Genomic DNA, 13989 nt, shown 5'->3' with positions numbered 1-13989 from the left:
CTCCAAAACAGATTTTTTCAAATGTAATGAAATGTTTGGTAATGAGCACCGGAGTTTCTTTAAAGTCTCAGTAGATTGAGTTTAGCTCTTCTAACCGTTGAACTCAATTGTTTACCTTTTCATCTCTGATTACTAGTTTTTATTCATTATAGAATCTGACAGAAGAATATATTATGTATATTTGTATAATACAAATATTCTAAGTATTATTTGCTTTTCAATGACACTTAAAGATTGTTTAGAGAATGTGATTATTAAAAAGAGCAGTGGACATGAAATCAGGCTGAATCATAATCTTGGCTCTAATCCTAAATTATATAACATTGGACAAATAATTTAACTTATCTGGGTCTATTTCCCCTTTACTGAACAAAGGAGTGTTATTTGATCATTTATTCCATGAACTCTGTCACACAATCTAAATCATAAAAGTTTAGGCATATTGAAAGATTTTACAAAGAACATGCACAGCCTTGTTATCCTCAGTTCTGGCCATGTTCCTTTTTTTTAAAATTCCCCTCCCCCCCCCCCCCAATTTATTTTTTAAGCCATTGTTGCTCAGTCTAGTTGTAGGACACAGCTCCCTGGCCCATGCTGGTATTATGAGCCTTGCGTTCCACCCGGGTGAGGCAGTCAGACGCAGGTCGTTGGTCAGTCGCTCACAGCAGCTCATGGCAGCTCTTGTCTGCTGCCGGCCACTCACACCTGCTGCCAGCCAGCACGGCCACCAGCCGCTCACAGTAGCACATGTCAGCCCACTGCAGCATGTGGCAGCTCACTCCAACCTCTGGCTGTTCACAGCAGCCCAGCTCCAGGGAGAGCCATTGTTCACAGTTTTAGCTGTAGAGGGCGCAGCTCACTGGCCCATGTGGGAATCGAACCGGTGACCTCGGCATTAGGAGCACGGCACTCCAACTGCCTGAGCCACCGGGACGCCCCTATTTATTTTTTTTTAACTTTTTTAATTTAAGTGTGTTTTTCCAGGACCCATCAGCTCCAAGTCAAGTAGTTGTTTCAATCTAATTGTGGAGGGCACGGCTCACAGTGACCCATGTGGGAATCAAACTGGTGGTCTTCGCTGTTAGGAGCAAGGCGCTCCAGCCGCCTGAGCCACTGGGCTGCCCTGGCCATGTTCCTTAAACTCACAAAATATAGAAAATGCACAAGATGGTTTTTCTTTCTAAGTTTATAAAATATAGTAATTTATAAATTTCATCTAATTTTTCAAACTTTTAATCTGAGAAAGAAGAAAAACATCATCTTAGACCTAATAGATGCTAAACAAAAATGAAACATAATTTAGCTTTTAAAAATATAACGTTCACAAAAGGAAATCCAGAGAACTTTGTTCTTGTTTTTATTGCTGCTAAACAACCTACCCCAAAACATACTGGTTTAAATCAATAATGGTTATTTATTAGTTCACAAACCTGCATTTTGGGCATGATTTTTTGAGGGTAGCTCCTTTCTGCAACATGTAGCTCGAAAGCTGGGGCTGGTTAAACATTTTTTCAGCTCTCCGTTTTATAGCAAAATTTCTTGAAAAAGTTTTCTATGGTTACTATCTCTAATTCTCTACTGCCCTTTTCTCATTTAAAAAATTTTTTTTTAATATTTAAAGTAATTTCAAATGTAGAGAAAATTTGCCAGAAGGGTAAAAAGACTCCTGTATCTCCTCACGCTGATTCTCCTGTTATTAACATTAACAAATTTGCTCCATTTTTAGTACCCCTTGCTCTCTCCCTCTCCCTACACGTGCACGTGCAGACACACACGCACACTCTCACACTTAGATGTGTGTGGGAACACACACACACACACACACACACACACACCCCGATCATACATCTCTTTCGAACCTTTAGAAAGCAGGCTTTACACACGATGTCCCATTACTACTAACAGTCTGTATTTTCCAACAAGGATATTCTCCTACATACAACCCTGCAAATCAGAAAGCCAAAACTGGTACAATACTGCCGCCCAATCCACAAACCCCATTTATATTTTGCCAACTGTCTCAACAGTATCTCTTGTTCCTTTCTGGTCAGGATCCTATCCATTTAGTTGTCCTGTCTCTTCAGACTCATTCAATCTGAAAGAGTCCCTTAGTCTTTCCCTTGACAGTTTTAATGAGTATAGACTTTACATCATTTCGATGACCCTCAGTGTTGATCCACCTGATGTTGACTAATGACCATACTTAAGTCACACATTCTTGGTAACCACATCACTGAAATGAAGCTGTGCAGTACATCAGGGGATATACAATACAACATCAAACTTTCCCATAATTGGTGATGTTAACCTTGATCTCCTAGTCAGATTTTTCTCTGCCAGATTTTTCCACATTAACCCCTTTGTAATTGATTAGTATTTTGTAGAGAGTTTTCCAAGAGTACATCAATATGTTCATCAAACCTCTACCCACTAGCCTTAGCATCCATTGATAACTCCCACCTGAATCAAATACCTCTATTATGGTTGCCAAATGGTGATTTTATATTTCCTTCATTCCTTCTACGTTTATCAGTTGGCACTCTAGTAAAAGGAAGAGCTTTCCATTGTCCTCCATGTACTAATTAATTTATCTATCATATAAGGACTCAACAGTTTCTATTTTATTCACCTGGTGGTATTCTATAACTATCATTATTTATTTTAATGTTAAAAATGATTTGGCCAGTGGGAGCCCCTTCAGGTTGTCTCCTGTGTTTTTTCAGCATGTCCCATTATTCCTTACTTTCTGGCACAAAAAGGTATTCCAGGGTCATTTTATACTTTCCTTGGCCCAGCCCTGGAATCAGTCTTTTCTTCAAGGAGCTCTAGTTCCCCGTAGTGGAGGATAGGAATTAGAAAACAAGATCTGGGCACTCAGTGTGCTTGAAGCTACTGAGGTGTCATCACTTTTAGGCCCTCTCAGCAAAAAAGGCTAGGAAAATATCTATGTATAATGCTAATGTTAGAGCTTTGAATGCAGGATAGTAACTAACAATAGCTCATGACATTTCAGTCAGTGAGAAATATAAACTTATTCTCTTTGTCCCCCTCCCCCAGGTATGTGTAATCCTCGAAATTATAGTGACACGCCTCCAACTTCAAAGAGCACAGTGGAGGAGCTTCATGAGCCAATCCCTTCTCTCTTCCGGGCACTCACAGAAGGAGACACTCAGTTGAACTGGAACATCGTTTCCTTCCCTGTTGCAGAAGAACTTTCACATCATGAGAATCTGGTTTCATTTTTAGAGACTGTGAACCAGCCACACCACCAAAATGTGTCTGTTCCCAGCAATAACGTTCACGCACCTTATTCCAGTGACAAAGGTAACTGCCAACAGTTGACTTTTTCTATCCTGCCCCCTCACTTTCTATGTGGTCTGTGAAGCCTATATTGAGATTAGATTTTTAGAACAGCTTTTTGGTTTTGAGTTTGTATAGTCTTAAGTAAATTCTGGACTCTAATAACCCCAATCCCTGAGTAGATCAGGATGCATGTCAAACATATTATGGCAACTCCTTCATACCGTCAGTGATAGAGGCTATATTGGAAGATAGATACATGGTCCTAATTTTGATATTTATTTGTGTTAGACTTTAATTATTCTTTTCATAAGACACCAACAATGCTGCTTACCTAATATTAGGTTGGTGCAAAAGTAATTGTGATTTAAAAGGTTGAAAATAATTGCAAAAACCACAATTACTTTTGCACCAACCTAATACAATATTGTTCACTGTCAGATAACATTCAAAGTATCCTAGGAAGTCAGGTTTTTATAATAGCATTGGTACCACAAATGATGCAAGGTCATCAGCTAAATTTCTTTATGAGTAAGGTGGTATTATAGACATCTAATGTCCAGGTATAAACTAACAACATCCAGTTCTCTGCAAATGAGTACTGTTCGTCAAAAGGGAAACTAAATGAGAGAATGACTTACATAACTTTGAGGAACATATTAAAGAACATTTATTAGTGAGGATAGATCATACCTTAATTTTGGAATGTAAAAGGCATATAACTTTTATAAAGTCTGTGATATTTTCAAATAAAAGGCTCTACACAATTTTACTTTGGAAAAATAAGGCAATTATGAAAATTACAGTTATTTCTTAAAATAGATGAATTATGCATTAACAGTATAATTTGTACTCTTTTTTAATTTGTTTTTTTGTTTGTTTGTTTTGCCTTCCATTACAATCCTAGGTATCTAAAATAGTATGAACTTTGGCCATCAATAGTAAAAGCAAAATGGCTTTTGCTAATCATGCTCAAATAATAATTCTTTTTTAAAATAAGTTGATTTCAGAGATTTTAACTTTTATGAAGGAAATGCAAATTGACATATTTGTACATAAATATCCAGGTGTAACTCAGCTTCGTTTTCACTTCAGATTGCCTTACACAAATATTTTTATAGTGAAAAGTCACAGTTTTGCTATTGAGTGCCATACATTGTGTTGTGACTCATTGTTTCTTCTGAGCTAATCAGCAAGGATGTGAGCAGGCAGGGGCGCTGCACAAAGTACGGAACGCTCATGGACGTGCGCGTCGTCCTGCACAGGGGCCATGCTAACCTTCTCTGTATCTTTCCAGTTTTAGTATATGTGCTGCCAAAGCAAGCACTCAAAGTAAGAATTCCTATTTCCTTTTAAGTTAAAATACTTTATAAGACAAATTCTGCATCTTGAAAACATCATAAATGAATGGAATGTGTCTTGCTACCATTTTACCCATGATTATAATGTAAATAATCAACATAATAGATGTTAAATAATAATTCATAAATTTTTCTCAAAGATTATTTCAATTCATGAAATAATAAGTAGGAAGTTAATTCCTGGAAACACCAACTGTCCTTCAAGACAAAGCTAAAGTTTCTCCTCTGTGACACCTTCCTTAGGTGTCCCTTCTTCCCTCAGGTAGAGTTAACCACTTCCTACTCCTCCCACATTTACAGTTGTTTGTTGTCTGTTTTTAACTTATAGTTCTGCCATTTTCTACTTAATTCCTCGAATTCTCTGATTACTCTTTGAGTCCCTAATGGCTATTCCCTAGTAGGTGTACAATAAATTCTAGTTGAATAAATAATGAGGTGAGTTTCGTAGGTACCAATTACTTGGAGATTTAAATGCTCCCTCATCCTGCTTACTGTTAACCCCTGTAGTCCGCCTGGTCTGGTGTCCCTCTTTAACCAGATCCCATCTTCTGTACTCAGTGGTGGTTCTCCTGTCTTCTCATGCCAAGCTCACTGCAGTGGACTGGTCTCCACTCCATCCTTGTGCACACTCCACCCATCTCCTTGTGACTTTCCTTATGTCGCTACCTGGTAGCTTTGCGTTCTTCCTAATACACATCCAGTTTTTTTCCATTAAGCCTTCCCTTACTATTCATACCCCGATGATCTATCAGTTCTATAAATGGCTCTGTAAAATAACTTAACATTTAGTCATATATATTCGATATTAATGGATTTTATTGTCCTTTATTTCATGTACCCTGTCCTCCTAACTGGGTAGTCATATGGGGTTAAGCACCAGGAGAACTGAAAATTGAAACAATCAAAAGTGTTTGCCTTAGAAAGCAGGACTAGAATTGTTATTAATAAGAAGAGTATTTTCTAATAGCTAATGCTGAATTGTGCCAAGCTTTGCTAACTACTTAGCATCATGTGACTTAAGTTTGTTTTATGTTATCGTAAATTCTCTGTATAACTTTAGAACAGTATTTTTCACACTTCTTTTAGCTGGAGAATTCTATCCTCATAGGACATCTTGTCAGAAATGCACAGCTTAAAAACCACAGTTCTGACAAACAGCAAATGTAGTTAAGCCCACTAATCTAACATTCATATCAAAGTCTGAAATCTGATAAAGTGACTAAGTAAGCCCTTTGTGTTCTTCAGCTGGAGTGGGAGACTCTGGCTTCCTTCTCAGTGTAGTTAATAAGTGTGATCTCTTTTCCTATACTTTATCCATTGTCCGGTGTAGACTAGCCAAAAAATCTAAGATAAATAACTGTTAATAATAGTCAGCTAGGTACTAACGTATTTCATACTTTTCTTATTTCTTGCTCTGAATCTTAATTTTTTATTTTTCAGAACACATGTGTACTGTGGTTTATTTTGATGACTGCATGTCCATACATCAGTGTAAAATATCCTGTGAGTCCATGGGGGCATCCAAATACCGCTGGTTCCATAACGCCTGCTGCGAGTGTATTGGTCCAGAATGTATCGACTATGGTAGTAAAACTGTCAAATGCATGAACTGCATGTTTTAAAGAAGGAAAAGAAGTGCAAACCAAAGCAATTCAGTCACTAAGAAAGGTATGAGAAACTATTCCCTGAGGTCTACTGGTTGCATCATAATGCTAGCAGGTTAAGAAGATGTAAAGAATTTGAAGTTACTTCTGAAATATGACAAATCCAGCAATGTGTTAAATTATGATTATAACTGCTCTTACTGATTTTACCATCTGCTAGCAATAAGCCCTTTCTTCTAAATACATGTGCAACTTTGGTTGTATTAGAAGCACGTGCATAGAGAATACCTCGAAAGACCTGAGGTTTCTAACATAAAGACTGATATCATTTTCTTCGAGCATTCCAAAAGACTTTTATTTTGGAAGTGTTAGAGTATGTTAACATAAGTCAGGATTTCTTCATGTGCTCCTCTTAGGACACTGAGTTTTAATAGTTGTATGCCATTCTTCACTGTGCCTTGTATTGTTTATTTGTTCTATAGAGTAGATATCCAATATATCTCCCTGAGGACTCATTAAAATCACCAAAAAAAGTTTAATTTCAAACCTTTTTATGTGGTTTTGGAAAGTAAATTCTTACTATATTTTACAATTTAAAATTTTTACCTAGTAGAATCCATCCTATAATACACATACTGACAAAGCTTTAAGGAAAGTTTCTCCTTCTTTTCCATCCCCTTGCCCAAAGTGCTGATGTAGGTAGTGATGAAGAATCTTTATCAAGAATTTTGGAGCACACCTGTGAGACTGTGTTAACTATACGGCTAGCATAAACAGTTAGGAAGTTAAAGCATTTCTCTGACTTAAGGTACCAGCTTAAAGAGCACTAGGATTGGGAAACAACTGCCAAGTCAGACTCCATGTAGAGCAGCAGGGAAACAACTCGTCCCTTGTACAGAAGTGGCATAGCTGAAAGTGGAGGCCATGCTCACTGGACAGTGAAAAGTAAGCCCACTCAGCCTCAGCGCACAGAATGACCTTCCCCCGCAGATAAATGACAGGAGGGGCTAAAGAAGAGAATTTACCATATGAACTGGGAAGGTTGAAAATTCTGAGGATTCTAACAGGAAACAAACTTAAAACTATTTACATTAATTATTTTGTTACTTTATAATCTTTCCTTTAAATTTACATCTGGACCAAATGTTTTTAAACAAGTGTAATCATACAATAGGTTAAGATTATGAAACCAAAAAAGATCTCTGTTCAAGATGATGTTAACTTCAAATACACTACAGAATATTTTGTCAGCTTTTTATATAATGTTTCTATAAAGATAAGCTTAAATACTATGTGCCTTTCATAGTAATAAAATCATAATCTTCAAGCATGCCTCTAAAACATAAAGATTTATATTACAGAGACTCTACAAAATTATTGATTTCTCAAATAGGACATATTTGATTTCATGTAACATTTTAGGAGTACCTCTATATGTCTAAATATTTTAGTACATAAAAATAGGTAATGCTCTTAGACTTTGTATTTGTATTCACTTTCAGAACAGTAGTTAAAGATCATATGTAATACGTGATTATCATAAAATTTGAAGACTTGATACCTTTCCTGCTCTTTCAGATAACGATAATGAATACTCAAGGTACTTTAGCTTTTTAAAAAGTTGCAACTTAGCTTATGGATACATTTTTTTAATAGGAAAACATTGGGATATCCTTTTCTTACTTTTACCTAGAATGCCTCTGTTTAAAAGTGCCTTGAAAACATTTTAGTTCCCCTTCTTCATTAACTCTCAAAAAGTTGAAGGTTTTCTTGAACTTCAGAACATTTTAAATGAATCTGTAGCCAGCTGGTTCATTTCAACTTGACAGTTTTTCAAAGTAATTTCATATTTACCTATGAATAGAGGAATGCTTCTGTGTCTATTGACCACATGCTTAATGTTTCCTTAAATACACCAACAAATTCCATTTATCATCTTTTTTTGGCCTTCGTTATTATGTTTTAAAATGTACTATCTCTTTTGCCCCCTACATGGGGAGGATAATTTCTTCAACCATATTATGTTTTAACTGATTTTTTTTACTTCTGCATTCCCAATACAAATTATCCCAAAATGTAATGGTCTTTTATATTCAAATTTTGCTTGATTTTCTGGTTTATAAAGGTGTTGAAAGAGCTCACCTGAAAGATTCCATTTCAGGTTTTAAATAACAGTATTTTTCCAAATTAAAAGTGTAACATTTGGGAAGCGAGTAGCCCCACTAAAATTTAGATGTCTGGTACCACTCTAAACACAATTCACTTCTATATATTACCTCTGATAAAATAAAATTTTTAAAAAATTTGTTTGTAAATAAAAAATTAGGTTCTTACCTTTTTTATAACTAGATTTTAAAAAACACTAAATTTTAAATCAGTAGGTATTATAAAAGTCATAAAAGTTTCTTTCCTATAGTAAGACATGTCCTTGCTAGCAAGTTTTTCTGCCCCCCACCCGTAACGTCTTTGTTATTACTGAAACTATAGTAGTTCCAAATCAAATGGTAATTCAAATAAAGTAAGTCTTTGTTTACATAGAATGCTATAAAGGAAAAGGCTTCATTTAGAAATATGATTTCTAAGGTTTCAGAAAACAAAATTGATGAAATGTTAGAATATTTGAACAATTATTTGTAAATCATAGTAGCATTAAAATGGAGAAAAGAAACAAAAACGTCTGAAAAATGAGGTAAATATATAAATAAGCCACATATAAAGGTTGTTTTTATGAAAGCCTCTTTGAAGATTTTTTAATCTATTCTGCATTCCCATGAGTCTATGTTTATTGTATTTTACATGATCTACAATATATAAAATTATGTTTTTTTCCCTTTGGTTGCCCCTATAAACAAACAAAAAAAGATTTTAATAAAAAATCAAAATGAGTATGTCATGTTTTCTGTTAACTTCAGCATAGAACATCTAAGTAAGTTTGACGTTTCTATCTAGTGAAGTTATTGCTTAAAGGATCAGACAAAGCCTGTCCTCTTCTCGCTGCATGTCCCTACAAATTTTGTTGAAACAAAGAATTTGTAGCAGTTTGTTCTCTGCTTTTCCAAAATATGCTTTATTCCAATATGGAGGAAACTTTAAAATGAAATAATTAGCCATTGTCCTTGTTCTGTTGGTCTTGTGATGCCAACTATCCTCAGAAAAACGATGTGGTGGTTGGAAAGAGTTACCGAAAGATCAAGACAGGAAATAACTACCAGCTTTCCCATAGAAATCCTCACAGGATGATATTATTAACATTGAGATCCATCGGCTGTACACTCACGGTAAAATCAACATTGATTCACAGTATCTACATTTTCACAGCCTAATGGATGGGGGATCTAGAGAGTGAAAAATTCAAGAGAACAGGTTGGCAGCCTGAGTGACTTAAAGGGAATGACAGATCTGAGGAATTCAGGGGTGTAGAATTAGTTTCAAGAAAGATAGTACATTTGATTAGGAAAGTTGTTCTTTTGCTGAAGGTGTTCCATGGTAGTCAGACATGTGTATTTGAGAGACAGAAGGTCAATCTGAGGATGCAGAGAGGAAATACCTCTAAGCTCGAAAAGTCTGTAGGCATCAGACAGCAGCCACCAAGGCGCCAAGGTGTGCTGGCTCCATCAGGCTGCTCCGTCCCCTGGCGTGTTTGGAGCTCCTAAACCCATAGATACGCCCTTAGCTTGTGGGTGTTAGGTGTTATGACTGAGACCTTTTATAATAGGTTTTTCCTAGCCAATAATAAATAAATTCATTTCACATTCTTTTACTTTGAAGCCTGTGCTGGAAGGATGAAGTCAGCAATAATTCCAAGGTCTCTTGAGATGCAATTCTCAGTGCAGAAGCAAAGAGAAAAAGATTTCTGCCCTCCCACATTGGTGCTGTGACTCAGAGTGAAGCCTGGAAAGGTACAGAAACCCCGCCAGTCTCCACCACAGAAATTTCCTCAGTTAATTGAAGGTAGCCACTGAAGTTAGACACAATCATTCTAAATATCTTTAGGGTAAAAATGATTGTGTCTCCTGCCCTCCTAATTTCCCTGGTCTGCGCTGCAGCCATAATTGTGTGCAGGTCTTACTGCCCCAACCCTAGTTCCAGTTCTGAGCAAATAACATGGCCTTTGTGCTCCTTGGCCTCAGAGGATTTGAGTTACTCAGTAGGAAGTAAAAACAACACAGACAACCTGCCTTTTGTTTTCCAGAAGCCTCACAGCTCCAGGGCATTTGGGAGGGGGTGGGGCAGTGCCTTTGGAGCCCTGAGAGAGAAGACAGGAGGAAGTGTGGATCTCCCAGACTGTGGGGACTGCTCCAAAGCTCAGCATGCTCTAGAAGAAGGTAGAACTCCAATCTCATGAGGAGGCCTCGCTCCCAAGCCTGCAGCTGCCTTTTTCTAGAAGTTTTAACTTAATATTAGCAGCCCAACTCAGCACCCGTTGTTCAGACTTGCCTCTAGGATTATGTGAGACCCAGGCAAGATAGGTGACAGAGCCTCTCTCATGGCAGACATTGGATGGGTTGAGGCTCAGGGTCAGATTTTATTTGATTTAAAGAAAACAGTGAGGTGTGGAATGTTGTACCGCTGTGTGGGGACAGAGCCCCAGAAAGTAGTTTACAGGCTCTCGGCCTCACGTGGAAGGGTGCTGGCTCGGGTGGTGAATGGCCGTCGGCTGTGGCTGATTGGCCGTTGGCTGTGGCTGGTTAGCCAATTGGCTGCTGGTATTACTGCTGCGACTACAGAGGACTGCCGAGGAGAGCGGAAGAGGAGGGCCGAAGAGAGCAGAAGAGGAGAGCGGAGAGAGTGGAGGAGAGTCGTCGGTCGGTCGGTTGGCGGAAAGGCAGATGGCAGGTCATGCGTCCGGTGGGCCCAGCCTCCAGTGAGACCATAGTGGTATGACTCCCCTACCTATGGCTCCATGGGTGTTCCTTTTCGGCCTCACCATATCCTGCGTTCTTGTGTGGGGAGCGGGAGCAGAGACCCCGCAGGCCGCCCCACCTGAAAGATGGCGCGGCGAGAAGGCCTCCGCGCACGACAAATGGTGCAGCGAGCAGGGTCTCCCGCACGACACGCTGGGTTTGATGAAGCTCTATTCCTATTCCTAGCCTTATCAATTCACATCCTGGGCCACCGCAGTTCTCATACTACCTTCTCTCTTCCTTTCACTCCCTGGCTGCTGGCTGTGCTCTCCCTAGAACACCAAGTTCATTCCACCCTCGGATTGTGCATGCGTTGTTTCCTCAGCTGTGTCTGCTTTTTATGCAGATTTTGGTTTCTTGTTCTTTTTTAGGTCTCAGCTGAAATATCATCTCCACCGCCATTTCTAAAGACTTCTAAAGTAGCAGCCCTTCCCTCCATCATCCCAATCCTATTGCCCTATTTTATTTTTTTAATAGGTAACTCTCCAAAAGTATTTATTAGTTACTTCTTTATCATCCTTTCTCTGGTAGCATGTGAAGCCCATGAGAGCAGGGACCTTGTTTCTCTTGCTTATCACTGCCGTAAACACAGTTCCCCAGAATCCTAAAGTGTGTGACATGTGGCAGGCACAAACTGTTATGGATGAGTGAGCCCATGTCCTCAGCAGGCCTTTCAGGCCCCCGCCGTACAGTCCTGCTCAGCGCCAGGCCCATCTCAGACCTCTTCACTTCACAGTCCGATTGCAGTCTCACTGAGCGGCGTCAGCCCCCCTGGAAATGTCGTTTCTTCAGTACGGGACGCTCTTCCCTCTGTGTCCACCCCTCATCTCTTTCGCTGACCCACTCATGAAGGCCTCAACTTAGCCTTAATTTTAGTGGAAAGAAAAAGTTTACAAATATTTTTATCTAACGACAGTTAACTAACTATATATCTAACAATCACTTTTTTAGGGCCCTCATTCAATGCTAGCTTAGTACTTAAACAGCCAATGAATTAAATTCACTAATAAGGTGAACCTATTGAAAGTTCCAATTCTGCCATAAACTTAGGAAGTTTGCAACTTAAAATCAAGTCTAACGAAATTTCTCAATTACATACTTTAAATTGGATTTATGAGGCTGTGCTCTAATAAGCCACATCCTTTACAGCGTTCAAATATGCCAACTCTTCACACAAACACTGATAATATGGTTTTGATGCCCTTATCCTAAATCCTCTAAATCTTTCCAAGGCTGGAAAACAGGCTCCAATTAAGCAAGACAGTTAACTGTGGTTTCTTATGACGTCCGTAAAAATGGATACCAGAGAACTGATAAAACCGATAGAAAACGGATAGAGGCCAAATTAGAAGAAGACTTGAGCCGAGATTTAGCCTGACATGCCTCCACAAACACAGCCTGAAGAAAGGCCTGCCCCTGGAGGAGCAGGACAAAATATGTATTCTGTATGGACAGCTGACTACCAAAAGGAAGAACATGCCCAGTTTTTGCCTAAATTTGCCAGTCAAGTTATTCCTCTGTCCCCCACCCTCCAGGGGTTGTAGGGCAGAGGAAAATGCAGGGCAGAGAAAAGCCTAGAGGTTTTTTTCTAAATGATTTCCCACGCAGGAAAGAAACATCAGGGTTAGGGGAAAAGTGTTCTCAACAGGTAGCCCCATAAACCAGTCCTTTAGGTCCAAATTAAATACACTCCTGTTACCTACATCCCCCTACATCCTAGAGTAGTCTGCATGTCCCACCTAGGTTAATGACTGAATTGGACTTTGCATATCTTTGGCTGTTAAGATATGTTTTTGTCTTTTTCTCTATGTACCCTTTGGTGAAATCATAAAGAATGGAAATGTCTTTTGGAAAAATTCTCAAGAACTTTGAACCTGATTGAATCTTGCATCTTTTCATGTTCCAAAGATCATACAACTCTTTAAAAATGATGTCATATAGGATTTGGGTTATCTCAGATGGCTTTGACTAACTAGCGGCACAACGTTGGGGTCTTTCTATAGCTAAGGATTTTGCCAGAGTAGCAGTCTGATGTATTTGATTTTAGTGGTTAAACTTTTATGTCTAGTTCATTCATGATGGTCTATTTCACGTGTTTTACACTTTTGGAGTGTAAGCATGTGTTCAACAGGACTGTGTGCCATTCCTAAGGGACCTGGATTGTGGATATGTACTGGCTGGGAATCTTTTTATTTGCATCTGCAGCTGCTCCAGGGTGTTACCAACTCAGAAACCCTGATGTGAAATTCTTGGCTTACAGGAAGAAGTATTTGAACTTGAGTACAACAGTAGTAGACATTTGAACTCCAGAGCAATATGAAGGTTCACTCATGATCATGAACTGTAAGAGAGACATGTGCCCCGTTCAGAGCCCAGACCAACACCAGCAATGGTCCTTTTTTCCCCCATTGTCAGAGGGAGAGTTTTTTCCAATTCGTATTTTTTTGGGACTCTTGAAAGTGTCTTGGCTTCCTGGGCGGTTGGGGAGGGCCTCTAAACTATAATCCCTACTTTGTGAGCGCAGACACCTTATCCTCCGTCTTCCTCTTGCCTCATTTAAGTTAAAAGTCTCTTGGTTACTGAGATGAGCTAAAACCCCCAGGGCAGGAATAACAGCTGTGCCAGCCTGGCTTTTAGCTTCAGCATCAGGTTTTTGGTGTTTTTGTTTTTTTTCTTTTTCTTTTCTTGACCTGGGGAATTTCTTTAATTTTTCATAAGCTCAGCTGTACATTTTTAAAAAGATTGGTTATGTTTTATCAGCATTTCTTGTTATTTTTTATCTGGAGTTTTTTTCCAAGCTGAAAAATCGCTGGGGATTGA

At 38.7% G+C, this 13989-nt stretch overlaps 1 protein-coding gene and 1 non-coding gene across 4 annotated transcripts in view; one reads left to right on the top strand and one right to left on the bottom strand.

The window, feature by feature from the left end:
• The window catches only part of TWSG1 (twisted gastrulation BMP signaling modulator 1), a 63456-nt gene extending 54305 nt beyond the window's left edge, over positions 1–9151 (top strand). For all 3 annotated transcript variants that reach the window (XM_019712612.3, XM_019712610.3, XM_019712611.3), the window contains exons 4-5: positions 3058–3324; positions 6102–9151. In XM_019712612.3, the coding sequence (XP_019568171.1) occupies positions 3058–3324; positions 6102–6283 (449 nt within the window). In that variant the 3' untranslated portion in view covers positions 6284–9151. The remainder of the gene's footprint in view (positions 1–3057; positions 3325–6101) is intronic.
• Positions 4522–4627, bottom strand: LOC141567062 (U6 spliceosomal RNA). Its single transcript, XR_012489458.1, has one exon. It is a non-coding gene; the product is annotated as a U6 spliceosomal RNA (small nuclear RNA).
• Positions 9152–13989: the final 4838 nt, after the last annotated feature.

Source organism: Rhinolophus sinicus, chromosome 4, assembly GCF_057876585.1.
Source record: "Rhinolophus sinicus isolate RSI-liver-muscle chromosome 4, RSI-T2T, whole genome shotgun sequence".
NCBI lineage: Eukaryota > Metazoa > Chordata > Mammalia > Chiroptera > Rhinolophidae > Rhinolophus > Rhinolophus sinicus.
The sequence above is the reverse complement of the archived record's forward strand: the minus strand, read 5'-3'. Positions and strand labels throughout refer to the sequence as shown.